This window comes from Camelus ferus, chromosome 11, assembly GCF_009834535.1.
Source record: "Camelus ferus isolate YT-003-E chromosome 11, BCGSAC_Cfer_1.0, whole genome shotgun sequence".
Taxonomy (NCBI): Eukaryota; Metazoa; Chordata; class Mammalia; order Artiodactyla; family Camelidae; genus Camelus; species Camelus ferus.
The window spans coordinates 29,852,129-29,867,767 of NC_045706.1; the positions used below are offsets into that span (position 1 = coordinate 29,852,129).

A 15,639-nucleotide genomic window follows, 5' to 3' on the forward strand; every position below is an offset into this window, starting at 1 on the left:
GTCATTTTGTTTTGCTTATGGTTTCCCTTGCTTATATGTTTAATTAGGTCCCATCTGTTAATTTTTGCTTTTATTTCTATTGCCTGATAGACTGCCCTAGGAGAACATTGCTAAGATTTATGTCAGAGAATATTTTGACTATGTTTTCCTCCAGATTTACCATGTCTTGTATTTAGGTCTTTAAGCCATTTTAATTTTTGTGTATGGTGAGGGAGTGTTTTAACTTCATTGATTTACATGCTGCTGTCTAGTTTTCCCAGCACCACTCACTGAAGAGACTGTCTTTTCTCCATTGTATATTCTTGCCTCCTTTGTCGAAGATTAATTGACCATAGGTCTGTGGGTTTATTTCTGGACTCTCTGTTCTGTTCCATTGATCCTGTCTGTTTTCATGCTGTTTTGATTACTATAGCTCTGTAGTGTTGCCTGGAGTTGGGGAGAGTTTCAGACATCTACCTAGTTACTAGATGAGTTTCATAATTCAACCACTATATACATTTATATACAATGTGGTTATTCTACCTCTTTAGGAGAAATTGTCACTAGAAAGTCTGGGTGTGATTTGTGTCTGTTTCTCTTTAAAGAAACACTTCAAATAAATTAGATTTTAAATTAATGTTACTAGAGGGAGGGTATACCTCAGTAGGAGTTGCATGCCTAGCGTGCATGACAGTCCTAGGTTCAATCCCCAGTACTGCCATCAAATAAATAAATAAGCCTAATTACCCTGCCCCAATTTTTTAAAATTTATAATTCACTTTAAAAGTCATTTCGGGGGGGAGGGTATAGCTCAAGTGGTGGAGTGTGTGCTTGGCATGCATGGGGTCCTGGGTTCAATCCCCAGTACCCCCTCTAAAAAAGTGAGTAAACCTAATCACCTCCCTCCACAAAAAATAAAAATTAAAAAAAGTCACTTCAATTTTTAAGTAAACCTGTTTAGAGTTAAAATCTTTACCTAAATTAGTGATATAAAACATATATGTCAAGCTTCATCAGATTGATGTTACCTCTTCTCTGAATGCAGCAATAGTACACCAAGTGATGATTCCAAACAGACCAAAGGTATCTTTAATTTTACTCATAAATATGATTCCTTGGGCTCGACTTTTATAACCATAATTGATGGTAAAGTATTAATTAACATAGTGTTGTTTGTGAAGATGTACTAATACAGCAAATAGAATTATAAGAAGTAGCATTAACTTAAAAAGCTCAAAACCAAAATACACCCTTTGAAATATAGAATTTAAACTAGAAGCACTTATTTAATGTTTTAAATATAAATATTAGTGCTTTTCATAAAGTATTACTTCAAACTTCTAAGACTAAAGAACCATATACAATTGCTAAGATATTAGTGAAAGATTCCATTAAACGTATTTGCCTGGAAATGTTCAAGTACCACTTTCACTATACCTCTCAACATATTAAGAATTGCCTAGTAATACAGAATGACTCACTGAGCAAATAAAGTTAATGAAGTTATTTCCCACGGCAATTTGAAGTGATGGAAGACAAGTTCTGGTTAGAGAAAACCTTTTTACAAAGATGAAGCAGGGAGCATTTGTTTCAATATTATGGAATGAATATATCTGTTCCCCTGTGTTCCTTAAACTAAAATCTGGAAACTAAAGTAACAATAAAAGGATGAGTCATTAAACTCCCAAGCAAAAGAACACACACATACGAAGCACAGGAGAGCACAAGAGATGACAACACAAGACTTTAGAAGCTGAAAAATAAATGCACGAGTGGTATCAGTCTCAAGAGGCTGGAGAACAAGTTCATTAAATTCAGATTTGGGACAGTTTGTTATCAGGCAACCAATTAAAAATGTCAAGTAGGCAGCTGGAAGTGAGTCCAGGAGAGATTCTGGCTGGAAATGCAAATCTGAGTCATCACCACATAGTTGGTATTTAATTTAATAGATAGCTGGTATTTAAAGCAACAAGGTAAGACATCAAGGGAGCCCGAAGCCCTAGTTTGAACATAATGTTTAGGGGTCCAAGACTAAGAAATAGCAAAGGAGACTGAGAAAGAGAAGTAGGAAGGGAAACCAGACAAACCTGTTTGTGGAAAAATCCAGCAAACTAAAGAAATTGTTTAGTGGAAATTAAACTGTATGAAATGCTGCTGAAAGGCCAAGTAAGTGAAGTTGCAGAGGTCACTGGGGACCTTGGTAAGAACAGTTCCAGTGGAGTGACAGGGATACAAATGATTGGAATGGGTTCAGGAAAAAAACTGAAGAGAAACAATTCAATAGTTAATAGAGACAACTTTTCAAGGAGTTTACTATAAAAAAAAAAAAGGCATTTCTGTTGGCTCTAACTGGGACAGACTACATTCATACTAACAGGGAAGGAGGATGGATGGGCACAGATGCTGGTGGTTGCAACTCTGAGTTCTTTTCTGATCGTTTTTATTTTCAGTGTAGACAGGGAGCAAGGTGAGAGGGAGAAGTATTAGAAATGTGAGGACAGAGATAAATCCATGAAATAATCATTTGAGCCAAATATGAGAGAACAGAGTAGGAAAACAGTATGAGTACCAAGCAACCAACTAAGGTCACTGATTCTTCGGCATGACTGTGTGCCTGATGAACACTTCCACTTAAAAAAAATACCCACGCTGTAGCCTGTTCTTTCCTTTTGCTGATTATTCTCTCAAAAAAGTTTTTATTCTGATTCCCAGGTTCCATTACACTAAGGCAGAGAGAATCTGATCTACATTTGAACATACATGGTGGCAAGAATAACATTTTCCTATGAGATAAACAACTTACACAAAAATGTACGTATGGTTCAGGGATCATTCAGTATTTCTCTTCCTTAATCTCATACACACGGGGTCTAAATTGTTCCCATTCTGGCCTTTAAGCTCCTCTAATATGGATGTTGATTGCTTATATTCCTAAGTCTTATTTTTACCCCTTCCTGCTATAAATTCTCGGGGTCTCTTCTCTCTTATTTTTCATGATACACGGCCACTTCCAACTTTTGGTCTTTTGTCAAGAACCTACAATTTCTCCCAGAGCCTTCTCTACATTAACCCAATGTGCAGCTGAAATCTTATGGCATATGTGTATAGTACTAATGAATGAAGCTGAGTCACCATAATAATGTTGAACCGCAGTGCCCGTCAAGACTTCTGCTATTATTTCACCTGAGCCATTATTTTCTGAAAAAAATAATTTGAGATCATCTTATAATAAACATTTATCTGGCAAACTTTTATAGAAATAGACCCTAAATCAAACCATATCTTATTTAAACAAAAGAAAGTATAATCCCAATCTTTCCCCCATCAAAAGCCTACTCCATAAATGAAGTACCAAAAACCCATGAACTGTAACTGCTAAAAGAGGGGTGGGGGAAAGACATTAAACTTCCACAGGAAGACTGTATAAATCTGACAGTGGTTAAGAACACATCAGCCTGTACCCAAGAGTACTACGAAGTCTGAAAAATCAACTGAAAAATCTAAACTTTCTATGAGTATGTCTTTGTTCTTTCAGAAAAGTATGCAATGGTACAAGTTATGTTGTGTAAACTGATATAATCAAAAAAGTAGAGTGAAAAATCTGGCTTTTAACACCAATGCAGGTAAATCACTAGATGTAAACAAGAACTTTGAAGACATTCTTCCTCTCCAATTTAAAACAAACATTCAGGACTGGAATCTTCAGAATTCTCTAGTATCTTGAAAATCCCCATCTTCTCTTTAACTGGTCCCGAGGCATTCATTTGATCTAAGAGAAAAATATATAAACAAGTATTTCTTTTTTTTTTTCAAAAAGGAACTTAAAAAGAAATCTTAAAAGAGATGTCCAGAATATTTTTATGACAAGTGAGTCATCTGTCCAAAATTTTAAGATCTGCAGAAATATGGGCTGCTTTCTCCCTCAGTCATTAACAACTGGAAGTACACTCCTCTTATTACAACTAGAACTGGCCTCCAGGAAATAAACAAACCCAAACATCAGCTTGCTCATCAGAATCACTGCTGCTCAACATATACAGATACAGAGCAATAAACAGAACACCAATTTGAATTATGTATTCAAGAGACATTTTTTTTTAAGTCCAACCATGGTTAGTTTAAAAGGGAGGCAAGACACCATGAAAATTTATCTTTATGTACTTCCACAGCTGATATGCAGTCTTTTATATTTTTGTCAATATGATAGCTATTGGAATGAAATCATGATGGTTTTAATTTGCATTCTCTGATTTCTAGGGAATTTGAAGCATCTTTTTATGTTCACTGGCTGTTTCTCTTCCGGTAATCACCTGCTTTTAGGCTGTCCAGTTTTCTTGTTGATATTTATTTATATATGACAAACATTTCCTGTGTGCTACAGATATTTGTGGTTTGTCTCTTATCTGTTTATGGTATTGTTTGCTTTTACAGAAGTCTTTAATAAAATCTATCAATTTATTCATTTAGTTTTTGAGTTCTATATCCTGTTTAAGAATTCTTTTCCTATCCTAAAGCCATACATATTCCTACTTTTTAAGTTAAAACTTCTGCTTTTAATATTTAGATTCTGACTACCTAGATTAATTTATCTAGAATTTATTCTTTATGGTATGTTGATACAAACTGTCCAGCATACCATGTTTTATTATACTTTGTGAATATTACATTTTTTACAAATTGAAGTTTGTCGCAACCCGACGGGCAAGTCTAAACCTCGACTGGCAAAAAAGATTACAACTTGCTGAAGGCTCAAATATAGTTAGCATTTTTTAGTAGTGAAGTATTTTTAAGTTAAAGTGTGTACACTTTTTTAGACAATGCTATTTTAAAGAGACTACAGAATACTGTATAACTTTTATAAGCAGTGAAAAACCAAAAATTTATGACTGCCTTTATTGCAGTGGTCTGGAACTAAGCCTGCAGCATCTTCTAGGTATGCCTATATATATATACTGAATAATAGGAATTTCCCCTCTGGTGTGAAATGACATTTCTGTCATTGATTTTCCATGGAAGTTTGGGTGACTTTATAGATTTGCGATACCATTAGTCAATTTATCATATGCTAATTAAACAGTCTTAATTTTTATGACTTTTTAATGACATCTTAATACCTGATACAGAATATTTTATGTTTCTTCAAAGTTGTTTTGGCACTTGGCCTTTTACCATTCCATATAAAGTTTTCAAAAAGCCTGTCAGATTTCTTTAAAAAGTCATAATGGAATTTTAATTAGAAGATCAATGTAAGTTAATTTGGGAAATACTTACAACTATTACGAATACACATTCTACTAAGTTATAGCAAATTTCTTGAATTCTATTCTAACTTTTAGATTCCCTTTGACTTTCAATGGAGACAGTTATACTACCTGCAAAAGCAGTAATAATGAAACTAATTATTATGCCTATTTTTGCAGTCTTACAGCATTAGTTAGGCCCTCCTTGTACATTGTATTGTGTTGTACACTGTTCAATGGAGTGAGAGCTGTTACCCTCGACTGCTCTTGATTTTAGTAGTAATTTACTAAATGAATGTACTGTCAGGTTAAGAACATTCTCTATGTCAAATTTAAGAATTATGAGGGTGATTATCAAGTGGATTTTCAGTATCTAGTTCTCCTTTATTCAGTTAACGTGAATTAATATTTTCAGATGTTACACTATCCTTCCGCAACTTCTATAGTGCTGATTTTTATTTGATAATTTATTTAAAATTTGGAGATAATGCTTTATCTTCATCTCTTATTTTTTCCTGAACTATATGAAAATTAAAACCCAGAACAGCTAAAGCCAACTTGAAAAAGAACAAAATTGGAGTCGTCACTCCTCACAATTTCAAAACTCAACCATAAAGCTACAATAATCAAAGCAGCGTGGTACTGGCATAGGAGTAACAAACAGCCAACAGGAACAGGACAGAACTCAAGAGTACGAAGTAAACCCTTATATTTATGATCAGCTGATTTTAAACAAAGGTGCCAAGGCAGTTCATAAGGGAAAGAACAATCTTTTCAATAAATTTTGGACAACATGCAAAAAAATGAATAAACCTTTACCTCATACCCTACACAAAAATTAACTCAAATCTAAGATTATAAAACACTTAAACATCACAACCTTGTTAAGCAAAGATTATTTAGATATGACACCAAGATCATAAGTAATAACAAAAAGATAAATGGAACTTCATCAAACTCTTCTTTTGCTCTTTAAAAGACACTAATTAAGGAAGGGCAAAGATAAGCCACAGACTGGGAGAAAATATTTGCAAAACACGTATTGATAAAGGATTTGTATCTAGAACATATAAAGAATTTTTTCAACTCAATGATAAGACAGAGAACACAATTTTAAAGAGCTATTTAACTAAGTTGAAGACATCATGACATTACCCAATAGTGTGCTGGTAGCCTAACAATCGGCTCCCTGCCCCTCAAAAAGGGCCCTAGTTTACAGTTTTTTTCCCTATTCCCATGGTATTTAGGATTCCTACCATCACCAATACCAAGTCACCAACATAACACTGCTGAATGTAGTTGGAAAAAGATGCACAGAAGCACACCATTATTTATTTCCACCCATAGATACAAGACACATAAATAATCAAGAGCGTAGATACCCATAATATGTTATAAAATTAGGAAATGATGAGTTTTAAGTATTTATTTTATTTGTATTCAAATTAATTCACCACTGTAAGCATCAACTCATTATTCTTACAACTGATACACAGAAGAAGCAATTTATCCTGCCTCATCTGTATAGACTGTATCTCAGAGTAACCAAAGAGTTGAGATGGGAGAAATATAATAGACTGATTAAAGCTAATAAAGAAATGACAGAAGAAAAATCACCACTTTGCAATGCTCAAAAATGTAATGGTTCAAAAACTATAATCAATGAATGCTAAAACCATCAGGTTAAATAAAAGATAGACAGGAAACTTTATAAATTAAGATCAGCCTGAATCAGCTGATCAACTTTAACTAAAAATAAGAAACCCAGATATGATGCATCTCCTGGTATGATTTAAAATGTAAGAACAAAGCGCTGATATTCCCAAAATATGGAACCTGGATCTAATTAAGCCAAAAGAGCTATTTTCACAGCTATTTACCACTTTACAGAAAATAAGTAAATAGAGGAACAAGTCAAAGGATAATACAAGAAAGGAGTGGTGGAGAGAATCAGCCAGTTCCAGAATGGAAGTCTTTTTATAGAACAAATAACCCATTTTTTCCAGGAAATCAATGGCATGGAAAAACAAAAGAGAAGAGGGTGTTATAGAAGAAAACAGCTGTAACAAACAATGAAATCTGCATACCAACTCAAACTGTAAAAAGATTTGAGAGAACTGGGGAAATCTGGATGTGAATTGGGTATTAGATAATACTAAGGTTTCTTTTTTTTTTTTTTTTTTAACTGAAGTATAGTCGGTTTACAATATTTTATCAATTTCTGGTGTACAGCAGAATGTTTCAGTCATACATATATTCCTTCTCATATTCTTTTTCATTATAGGTTACTACAAGATATTGAATATAATTCCCTGTGCTATACAGTAGAACCTTGTTACCTGTTTTATATATAGTAGTTGGTATCTGCAAATCCTGAACTCCCAATTTATCCCTTCCTACCTCCTTTTCTCTGGGTAGTAACCATAAGTTTGTTTTCTATGTCTGAGAGTCTGTTTCTGTTTTGTAAATAAGTTCATTTCTGTCATTTTTTTTTTTTTTTAAAGATTCCACATATAAGTGATACATGGTTTTCTTTCTCTTTCTGGCTTACTTCACTTAGTATGACAATCTCCAGGTCCATCCACATTGCTGCAAATAGCATTTTTTATTTTTTATTGCTGAGTAGTATTCCACTCGTGTGTGTGTGTGTGTGTGTGTGTGTGTGTGTGTGTGTGTGTGTAGCACAACTTCTTTATCCAGTCACCTGTCAATGGACATTTAGGTTACTTCCATGTCTTGGCTATTGTAAATAGTGTTGTTATAAACATTGGGGTTTATTAATGCCAACTCTCTTAAATGTAATAATGACAGAGTGGTTATGTTTAAAAATATGTTCTCATTAAACAAAGCCTAAGAAAGTGGTTATGGGTAAAATGTCAGGAATTTAATATTCTGAAGAAAGAGTGGCAATGAAGCAAAATTGGCTAAATGTTGTGAACTATTATGGCTGAATGACTTATACAGGGGTACACAATACTATTCTCTCTACTTATGTTTCAAAGTTCCCATAAAAATAATAAATAAGTAAAAGCATAAAAGATAATTACCAATGAGATCACTTCGATCTAATAACAACTCCAGGTCTTTATCGCTAATGACTTTCTCCCTTGATCCTTTTACTTCCCTATAAGAAAACAAAATATTTAAATCCAAATGATGAATCAAAACTTTGAATTATATATTTTTAAAATAATAAAAAAAATCTTACCTTTCATAATCTCTAGATTTTAATAATTCCATTAATTCCTTAGGGTCTAAAAAGTTCTTAGACTGATTTAATCCAGATTGACCACCTTTGAAATGATCTAGAAAAAATTTTCAAGAAATTAAAAATACTCAAAATTGCTTTTAAAACCAAATACAATACATTATAAACCAAGCAGAATGCCTGACTTTTAAAAGGACAAACCAAATGTTGTTAAGGAAGAAAAGCAACTGCAATTCTCATACTTTGCTGGTGGGAGTGTAAAATGCTATGTCCACCTGGGAAAAAGTCTGGCAGTTTTCTATGGGTAAACATATACCCTTCCCACCCCCAAGACCAAGAACAAATAAATACATATATCTACCAATACTTGTACAAGAGGAGGTTATTTATAAGAACCAAAATCTGGAAACAATTCAAACATCAACACAGAAGAGATGAACTATTCAGCAATATTTTTTAAAAATTACAAACTTCTAACACAACATAGATGAATCTCAAAATATTAATAAGTAGCGAGGCAAAAAAGAATACATACATACAAATGAATCTCAGTATAGAGGTAAAGAAAATACTAATCTGTGACAAAAGCAGAATGATGGTTGCCTTCTGGGGAGGGGTAAAGGAGCCTAGGAAATGACTGAAAAGAATGCATGAGAAAACTTTCTTGGATGATGGAAACGTTCATTACCTTAATTTGGATGATAATTACATGACTATATACATTTGTTATAGGAATCAAGCTGTACACTTAGCTGGGAATTTTATTGTATGTATATTATGCCTCAATAATACATTGTCAGCATTTGAAAAATTCCTTTCAAATTATTCTCTGAAATTAATCTTTCAAATTACTGAAACTACAACGGGAAAATAAAATCTTATTAAGATCAAGTTCCTTCTTCCTCTAACAGAAATTCCAACTATAGTCTGAATGCTCCATCAAACCAAATTAAAGATGTCTAAAACCTAATCCATTATTTCACCCAAATCAGATACACTGGAGAAAAGTATTTCCAAGTAGAAAAGTAGCATAAAATAAATTGGTAGTGTTTTTCAAAATTATTATGATTTCTATATGCTTCAAAACTTGCATAAAGTGATTTTCAACTTTAAGGTAGTTTTATCTTTAGATAAAAAAGAACTTCAATGAATAAAAGTAGAACTCCAAATCTTACAGAACAGAACATAAAATGCCATTGCCTCACCCACTTCGCTTACCCTATTCCTCAGAATCTTTTCTAGATTAAAAATACTATCTTTAATATACTATGATTTAAACTATGAAAATGGCATACTGGAGTCAAATATTTTTTGAAATAGTGGATTCAATGCAATAAATAGGTTTTATTATAGCACTATTTTAATAATTTAATACTTAATACATTGACCTTGCAAGAAGAGGCTTAAAAGTTTTCTTAAAGCATTTTGGTAGGCAAATCTCTTACCAAGAATAAACATGAAGAGTAACATACTCAATAGTGAAAAGCTGAAAGCTTTTCCTTGAAAATCAGGAATAAGACAAGGATGCCTACTCTCACTGCTTCTGTTTTACACAGTATTGAAATCCCCGACACAGCAATTAGGTAAGAAAAAGAAAAGGTATCCAAATTGGAAGGTAAGACGTATAACTGTCACTGTTTGCAGATGACATGAAACTATCAAGAAGAAACTATGAAGTCTCCACTGTTAGAACTAATAAATGAATTCAGCAAAGTTTCAGGATACAAGATTAATATACAGAAACCTGTTGTTTCTGTAAGCTAATAATGAACTATCAGAAAGTGGAAGTAAAAACAATCCTGTTTAAAACTGCATCAAGAATGAAATACCTAGGGCTAAGCCTCACCAAGGAGGTGAAAGATCTGTACTCTGAAAACTGTAAAATGCTGATGAAATAAACTGAAGATAATACAAAGGAATGGGAAGATCCCCCGTGTTCTTAGATTAGAAGGGGGAAGGGGCAAGGCAGGGGTGGAGGATTAAGAGATATAAATTACAATGTATAAAATAAATAAGCTGCAATGATATATTTACAGCACAAGGAAATATAGCCATTATTTTTCAGTAACTTTAAGTGTAGTATAATCTATAAAAATTGTGAACCACTATATTGTACATTTGAAACTAATACTGTAAACCAACTACAATTTTTTTTTAAAGGGTTTTTTTAAATGGGAAAAACAAGCAGTCAGTACATGTCAAATCCTCATGCCAGAGTTTAGGAAAGGGCACTTTAAAAGTATACTTGATATTTTTCTCTGCCCCACTGCTCCTCATTCTAGGCACTCACTAATTTTTCTTTTATGTCCATGATCACACTCACTCAGCTTAAGTCTTCACAGCTCCAAATTCCCCACTGCCTATTTAAATCCTGCACTAATTTCTCTTATAAAGAAACAGTACCAAAAATCACAACACACAATATACAACTGGAACAAAAAAAGTACTACGAACTGTCATTTACTTTTGTGGATGATCAACTTTTCCAGTTTTCTTTTAGCAGCTGCTCTTTCCACAATTTTCTGATCAATAGTATTTGCTGTGACAAGACGATATACAACAACTGGCTTTGTCTGACCAATTCTATGACATCTGTCCTGGGCCTGAAGATCAGACTGGGGATTCTTAAAAGTTAAAAAGAAACAACATTTAATAGTTTAAGGTTAAAATTATTTAAACTCATACCATGTAGGTAAAATCAACATGCATGATCCAATCAGAATCTTTTAAACAGTGCCTTAACTCAATTTAGATTTCTAGAGTGACTTCAATGATGAAGTATGTTGAAGTTTTACACACCGGACACTTGACAAAGAAATGATTCTCATCTTAAAGTAGATCCCTTTTCAAAATAGATAAATGAAACTGCTAAGTATACAATGAAATGATTAAAAATTTAGAATAGAAACGTATTGGTATATTGCTACACTTCCAACTTACCCAATCACTATCATAAATGATAACAGTATCTGCTGCAGTCAAATTAATGCCCAGGCCACCAGCTCGTGTGCTCACTAAAAAGATAAACACATCTGGATCTGTGTTGAAGTTGTGCATCTAAAAACAAAGAGGAAGTAAAACACAGGGATTAAGAAAGAAACTACTCCTGCCTTGGAATGTGGATATAGTGCTACATACTAAGCAGCTATGCGTTTACCAGGAAAGGAAGGGGGAGGGCAGTAGTGTGCCAAGGGATATAAGTCAACATTCTTCAAACTGAGTATTAGTTCTTCAGCATCCACAGAACTTTTGAATTGGGATAAATAAGTACTGAAAATCCCAGAAGCCAGGAAGTTGAAAAAGGCTAATTAGGTGGAAAGATTAAATAATCAAAGATTCACCTCCCATGAAACAAAAAAATTATAATCATGCTGATTTCCCAGGTTGTTGTGTTGATACACCAGAGGCCCCAGGATGCACTGTATCAATTTGACCTTCAGAGGGGCCAGAGACTGAGTAGGCTCGGGCCAGTCACACAGAAGCTCTATGCCTACATTACTGACCCTCAATAAAACAATCATTAAGATCTATAAAACAATTACATTAACTAACAAAACATCTGCACATGTTAACTTCATTTATTTTCCAAGCACCTATTTTAAGATCTTTGTTAAAAACAAAACCAAACCCCCAAATATCACAAGGGAAGTTTAAGAGAGAATATCAAATATTACAAGAAAAAATATTCTAGGCCATCCTCCCTCAAATAATGGTGACAAAAAAAAAAAAAAAAAAGGGAGTTGCCTAGGAGATGGGGTAGGCAGGATAGGTGAGTTGACTTGGGAAGGGGTATGAGGGAACTTTCTGAGCTGATAGTAATGTTCTGTATCTTGATAGGATTTGGGTCACAGGTATATATGCATACAGCAAATAAATACTTTATTCCCTTCAACAGATGTAAAATGTATCCCCGAAAGACAAATATAAAATAATCAGAAAGAAGTATCATCTGTAATTTATTCTGAGATGCACCAAGAGGATGGAATGTTGAATGGATACAGTAATGGATTGATGCTATATCATGGGTATGTGATTAAAAAAATGAATAGTAAAAATTTAATGGCAGGTACTATGTGGATTTACAGGTGGTTACTATAAAATTCTTTTGCCTATTATATATTTGGAATTTTCGTAGTAAAATGTTGGGGTGGAGGGAAGAGCCAGAAAGGTCAGGAGAAAAAAATCTCCTGTTATCTCTATAATCTTACAGTGGTGGTTAAGGAGAATATTATTAAGTAAGGTTGTGCTAGAATATATAATTTGAGAAACATTATAACTTATTAGTACACAATCAAAATGCTTGTTTTTGATCCTGCTATAGGGTTTTTGGTCTTTGACACCTTATTAAATTATAGGTCTATTTTGAACATTACTTCTGAAATCAGGACAGGAGTTATAAAAAGTATTCAGTATTCATGACATAAATAGTCTTACATTTTTCTCTCTCTCTGAATAAGACATGGATCCATCAAGCCTGCTGAAGTTGAAATTTCTAAAGTGACAATAATCCATCAAAATGTCCAACATTCTTGTCATTTGTGAAAAAAGCAGCACCTGAAATTTAAATATATCTTAGTATCTGTATTGATTAATAAAGAATAATTAAATAACCAAAAATCAAACCAAAAGTACCACACCTTGTGACCTCTGGTTTTTAGTTCTGGTAGCATTCGATCCAAAATTAAGAATTTCCCAGAATTTGTTACCAGTTCTTCATCAATCTTAAGTGTGCAAAGAAAGAAAAAAAAGTCGCAATTACTAATAATCTGTTTTTGTCAAAATAAAAACCATGTGAACAGTTTAATTTTCATTGACAAGTCCTTACAAAACTTAAAAAAAATTTTAAATTGACCTTGTTATTTGATCTTTCCTATCAAAAGACAGTTCTCAAGGAAAGACATACTCTAGAATTTAAAACCAATGATTTCACAAAAAACAAAATTCAGTTTAAGTGTAGACTTGATCTATCCTCCTCACCCCTCTCCCAAAAACTGTGTAACATTAAGTTCAAACTTAATGTTGAGGTTTATTCTTTATATCTGAGTATACTTTCAACCAAATGTATATGAAAATTACTGCTAGAATTCAAATAGGAGCTTATAAGCAATGTTAAGTATCAAAGATGATCTGGTGAGTATCAATTACCTTGTTAGAGATTATCATCTTCCTTACTTGAATGAAAAGCATTTAAGTTGTGGTTCTCAAATGGGGCAATTTTGTCCTTCACCCCTAGATTGTATCTGGCAGTGACTGAGAGACATTTTAGGTTCATACAACTGGGGGAGGGAGATACTTTTGGCACCTTTGGCTAGAGGCCAGGAATGCTGATAAATGGCCTACAGTCCACAAGACAGCACCTCCTGAACAATTGTCTGGCCCAAAATGAGGGAACTTTCTGAGCTGATAGTAATGTTCTGTATCTTGACAGGATTTGGGTCACAGGTATATATGCTATTTTTCCATTCAGCTACCTAAGAAAGCAATTTAATTCACTTGATCTCAAAGCCCACAACTCAGCATCAACTTTTTGTTCTCTTCTGTGGCTATTTGTTGGGATTTAAGCAGTGGGTAGCCAGACTGACTTAGACAAGTTGAATGCTAACTAAAAGGAATAATGAAAAGGTAACAACTGTCTCTAAAATACTCAGCAGGTAAAACACAGAGTGGATATCAATTGCCAGTATCAGTCTAAGTTTAGGAGGATTCTTAGCTGTTCACATAAAATATATAAATAAAAATGTTAGTAAGCTTATATGTATAAAACACTCTTCATTCTAACACTCATAAAGTTCTCTGAATTTGGGGGAAGACTGTCTCTGCCTACTAGAAGGATTATAATCTTCATATAAGAGCACAATATTTAGTATAAGTAATAATTCACTTTCACCCAACAAAAAAGTTACAGAAATCAAAACAGTATGTTCTTAAATGGTATTCACCTTAAACTCTTGCGTGACTGGGTCTATAGGGTACTCAATCAAATATGGATGATTACAGCATTTACGAAGGAGCATCATTATGTTCTGCAGTTTCAGATTAACTTCAGATTCTATAGGGATATTTGTTTCCACAACAGCTCTGCCCAAAACATATAATGCATGAATATGAGAAATATGAAAAATATCACAATTTAAAAGATACTTAAATTTATTTTTAAACTCACACCTTTCTCGGTCTACCTCTGGCTGTATTTGACTGATCAATTTTTCCAGTTCATTAGGGAAATCATCTATTTCGCTGTAATTTATTGACTTTCGAGTTCGCCGTTTTGGTCGTCCGGTGGGACTTAGCTCAACTGTTTCTTTCTAATACAAAACAAATTATTATTATTGTTGTTGTTGTTATTATTATTGGGGTGGGGAAGTAATTATGTTTATTTATTTACATTTAGAAGAGATACTGGGGATTGAACCCAGGACCTTGTGCATGCTAAGCATGTGCTCTACCACTGGAGCTACCTCCTCCCCACCTAAAATAGAACAAATTAAAAAAGTCTATTCAAAAAGCTATACCTTGAGTTCTATAAATAAAGTGGGATATAATATTTTTATGTACAAAATGTTTTAAGATAAAAGAAAAAAAATAATTTTGTCTTACATCAAGTTTAGTAATTTCCAAAGGTACAAAATCAAAACTCCATAAACTATGGCCAAATGCAAATGTTTTCAAGTGAAATTTGTTTTAATACTAATGACAGTATCTAGAATCTGAGTTAATGCATTCATATCTCATATTCATATCTCAGTGGAAAAAATTAAAGATGGATAAAACTGTTTTGAACTTATATAAACGAACTTAATGGCTTACAGCTGAAATAAGGCTTCATATATATCTGCATTACAGAGGGTGTTTCTTTGGATTGGTATAATATTGCAATGAAATCCCTCATAATAGGCAACTAATTTAAATTTCTAATTACTAAAAAGGCAGATTTTCCCTTTAATTAAAATGAAACAGGGTAACAGTCTAGTGGTTATACAAAACAGAAATGCCTAACCATAAATATTTTGAAAAGAAATAGAAAAGTCCATGGCAAACAGTAAAAAATCTGGACATCTGAACAAAATATAAGGGTCTCCTAGTCTTTGATTATAAGATAATCACATTCTAATTCAATGTCTTATAATATGGTGTGTGACTAAAAAAGATATTTCTTTCAAATAGAGTATTTTATTAAACTTTTTGGCTACCAGTAACCTCCCGTAAGGGGAT

The 15,639-nt window shown here is 33.3% G+C and overlaps 1 protein-coding gene across 1 annotated transcript in view; it reads right to left on the bottom strand.

The window, feature by feature from the left end:
- Positions 1 to 1,912: 1,912 nt before the first annotated feature.
- Positions 1,913 to 15,639, bottom strand: part of HELLS (helicase, lymphoid specific) — a 37,923-nt gene continuing 24,196 nt past the window's right edge. Inside the window, exons 14-22 of the mRNA XM_006174377.3 lie at positions 14,593 to 14,732; positions 14,367 to 14,505; positions 13,065 to 13,148; positions 12,862 to 12,981; positions 11,368 to 11,484; positions 10,892 to 11,051; positions 8,428 to 8,524; positions 8,267 to 8,343; positions 1,913 to 3,748 (exon numbers count right to left, since the gene is read on the bottom strand). Coding sequence (XP_006174439.1) covers positions 3,654 to 3,748; positions 8,267 to 8,343; positions 8,428 to 8,524; positions 10,892 to 11,051; positions 11,368 to 11,484; positions 12,862 to 12,981; positions 13,065 to 13,148; positions 14,367 to 14,505; positions 14,593 to 14,732 — 1,029 coding nt within the window. The 3' untranslated portion in view covers positions 1,913 to 3,653. The remainder of the gene's footprint in view (positions 3,749 to 8,266; positions 8,344 to 8,427; positions 8,525 to 10,891; positions 11,052 to 11,367; positions 11,485 to 12,861; positions 12,982 to 13,064; positions 13,149 to 14,366; positions 14,506 to 14,592; positions 14,733 to 15,639) is intronic.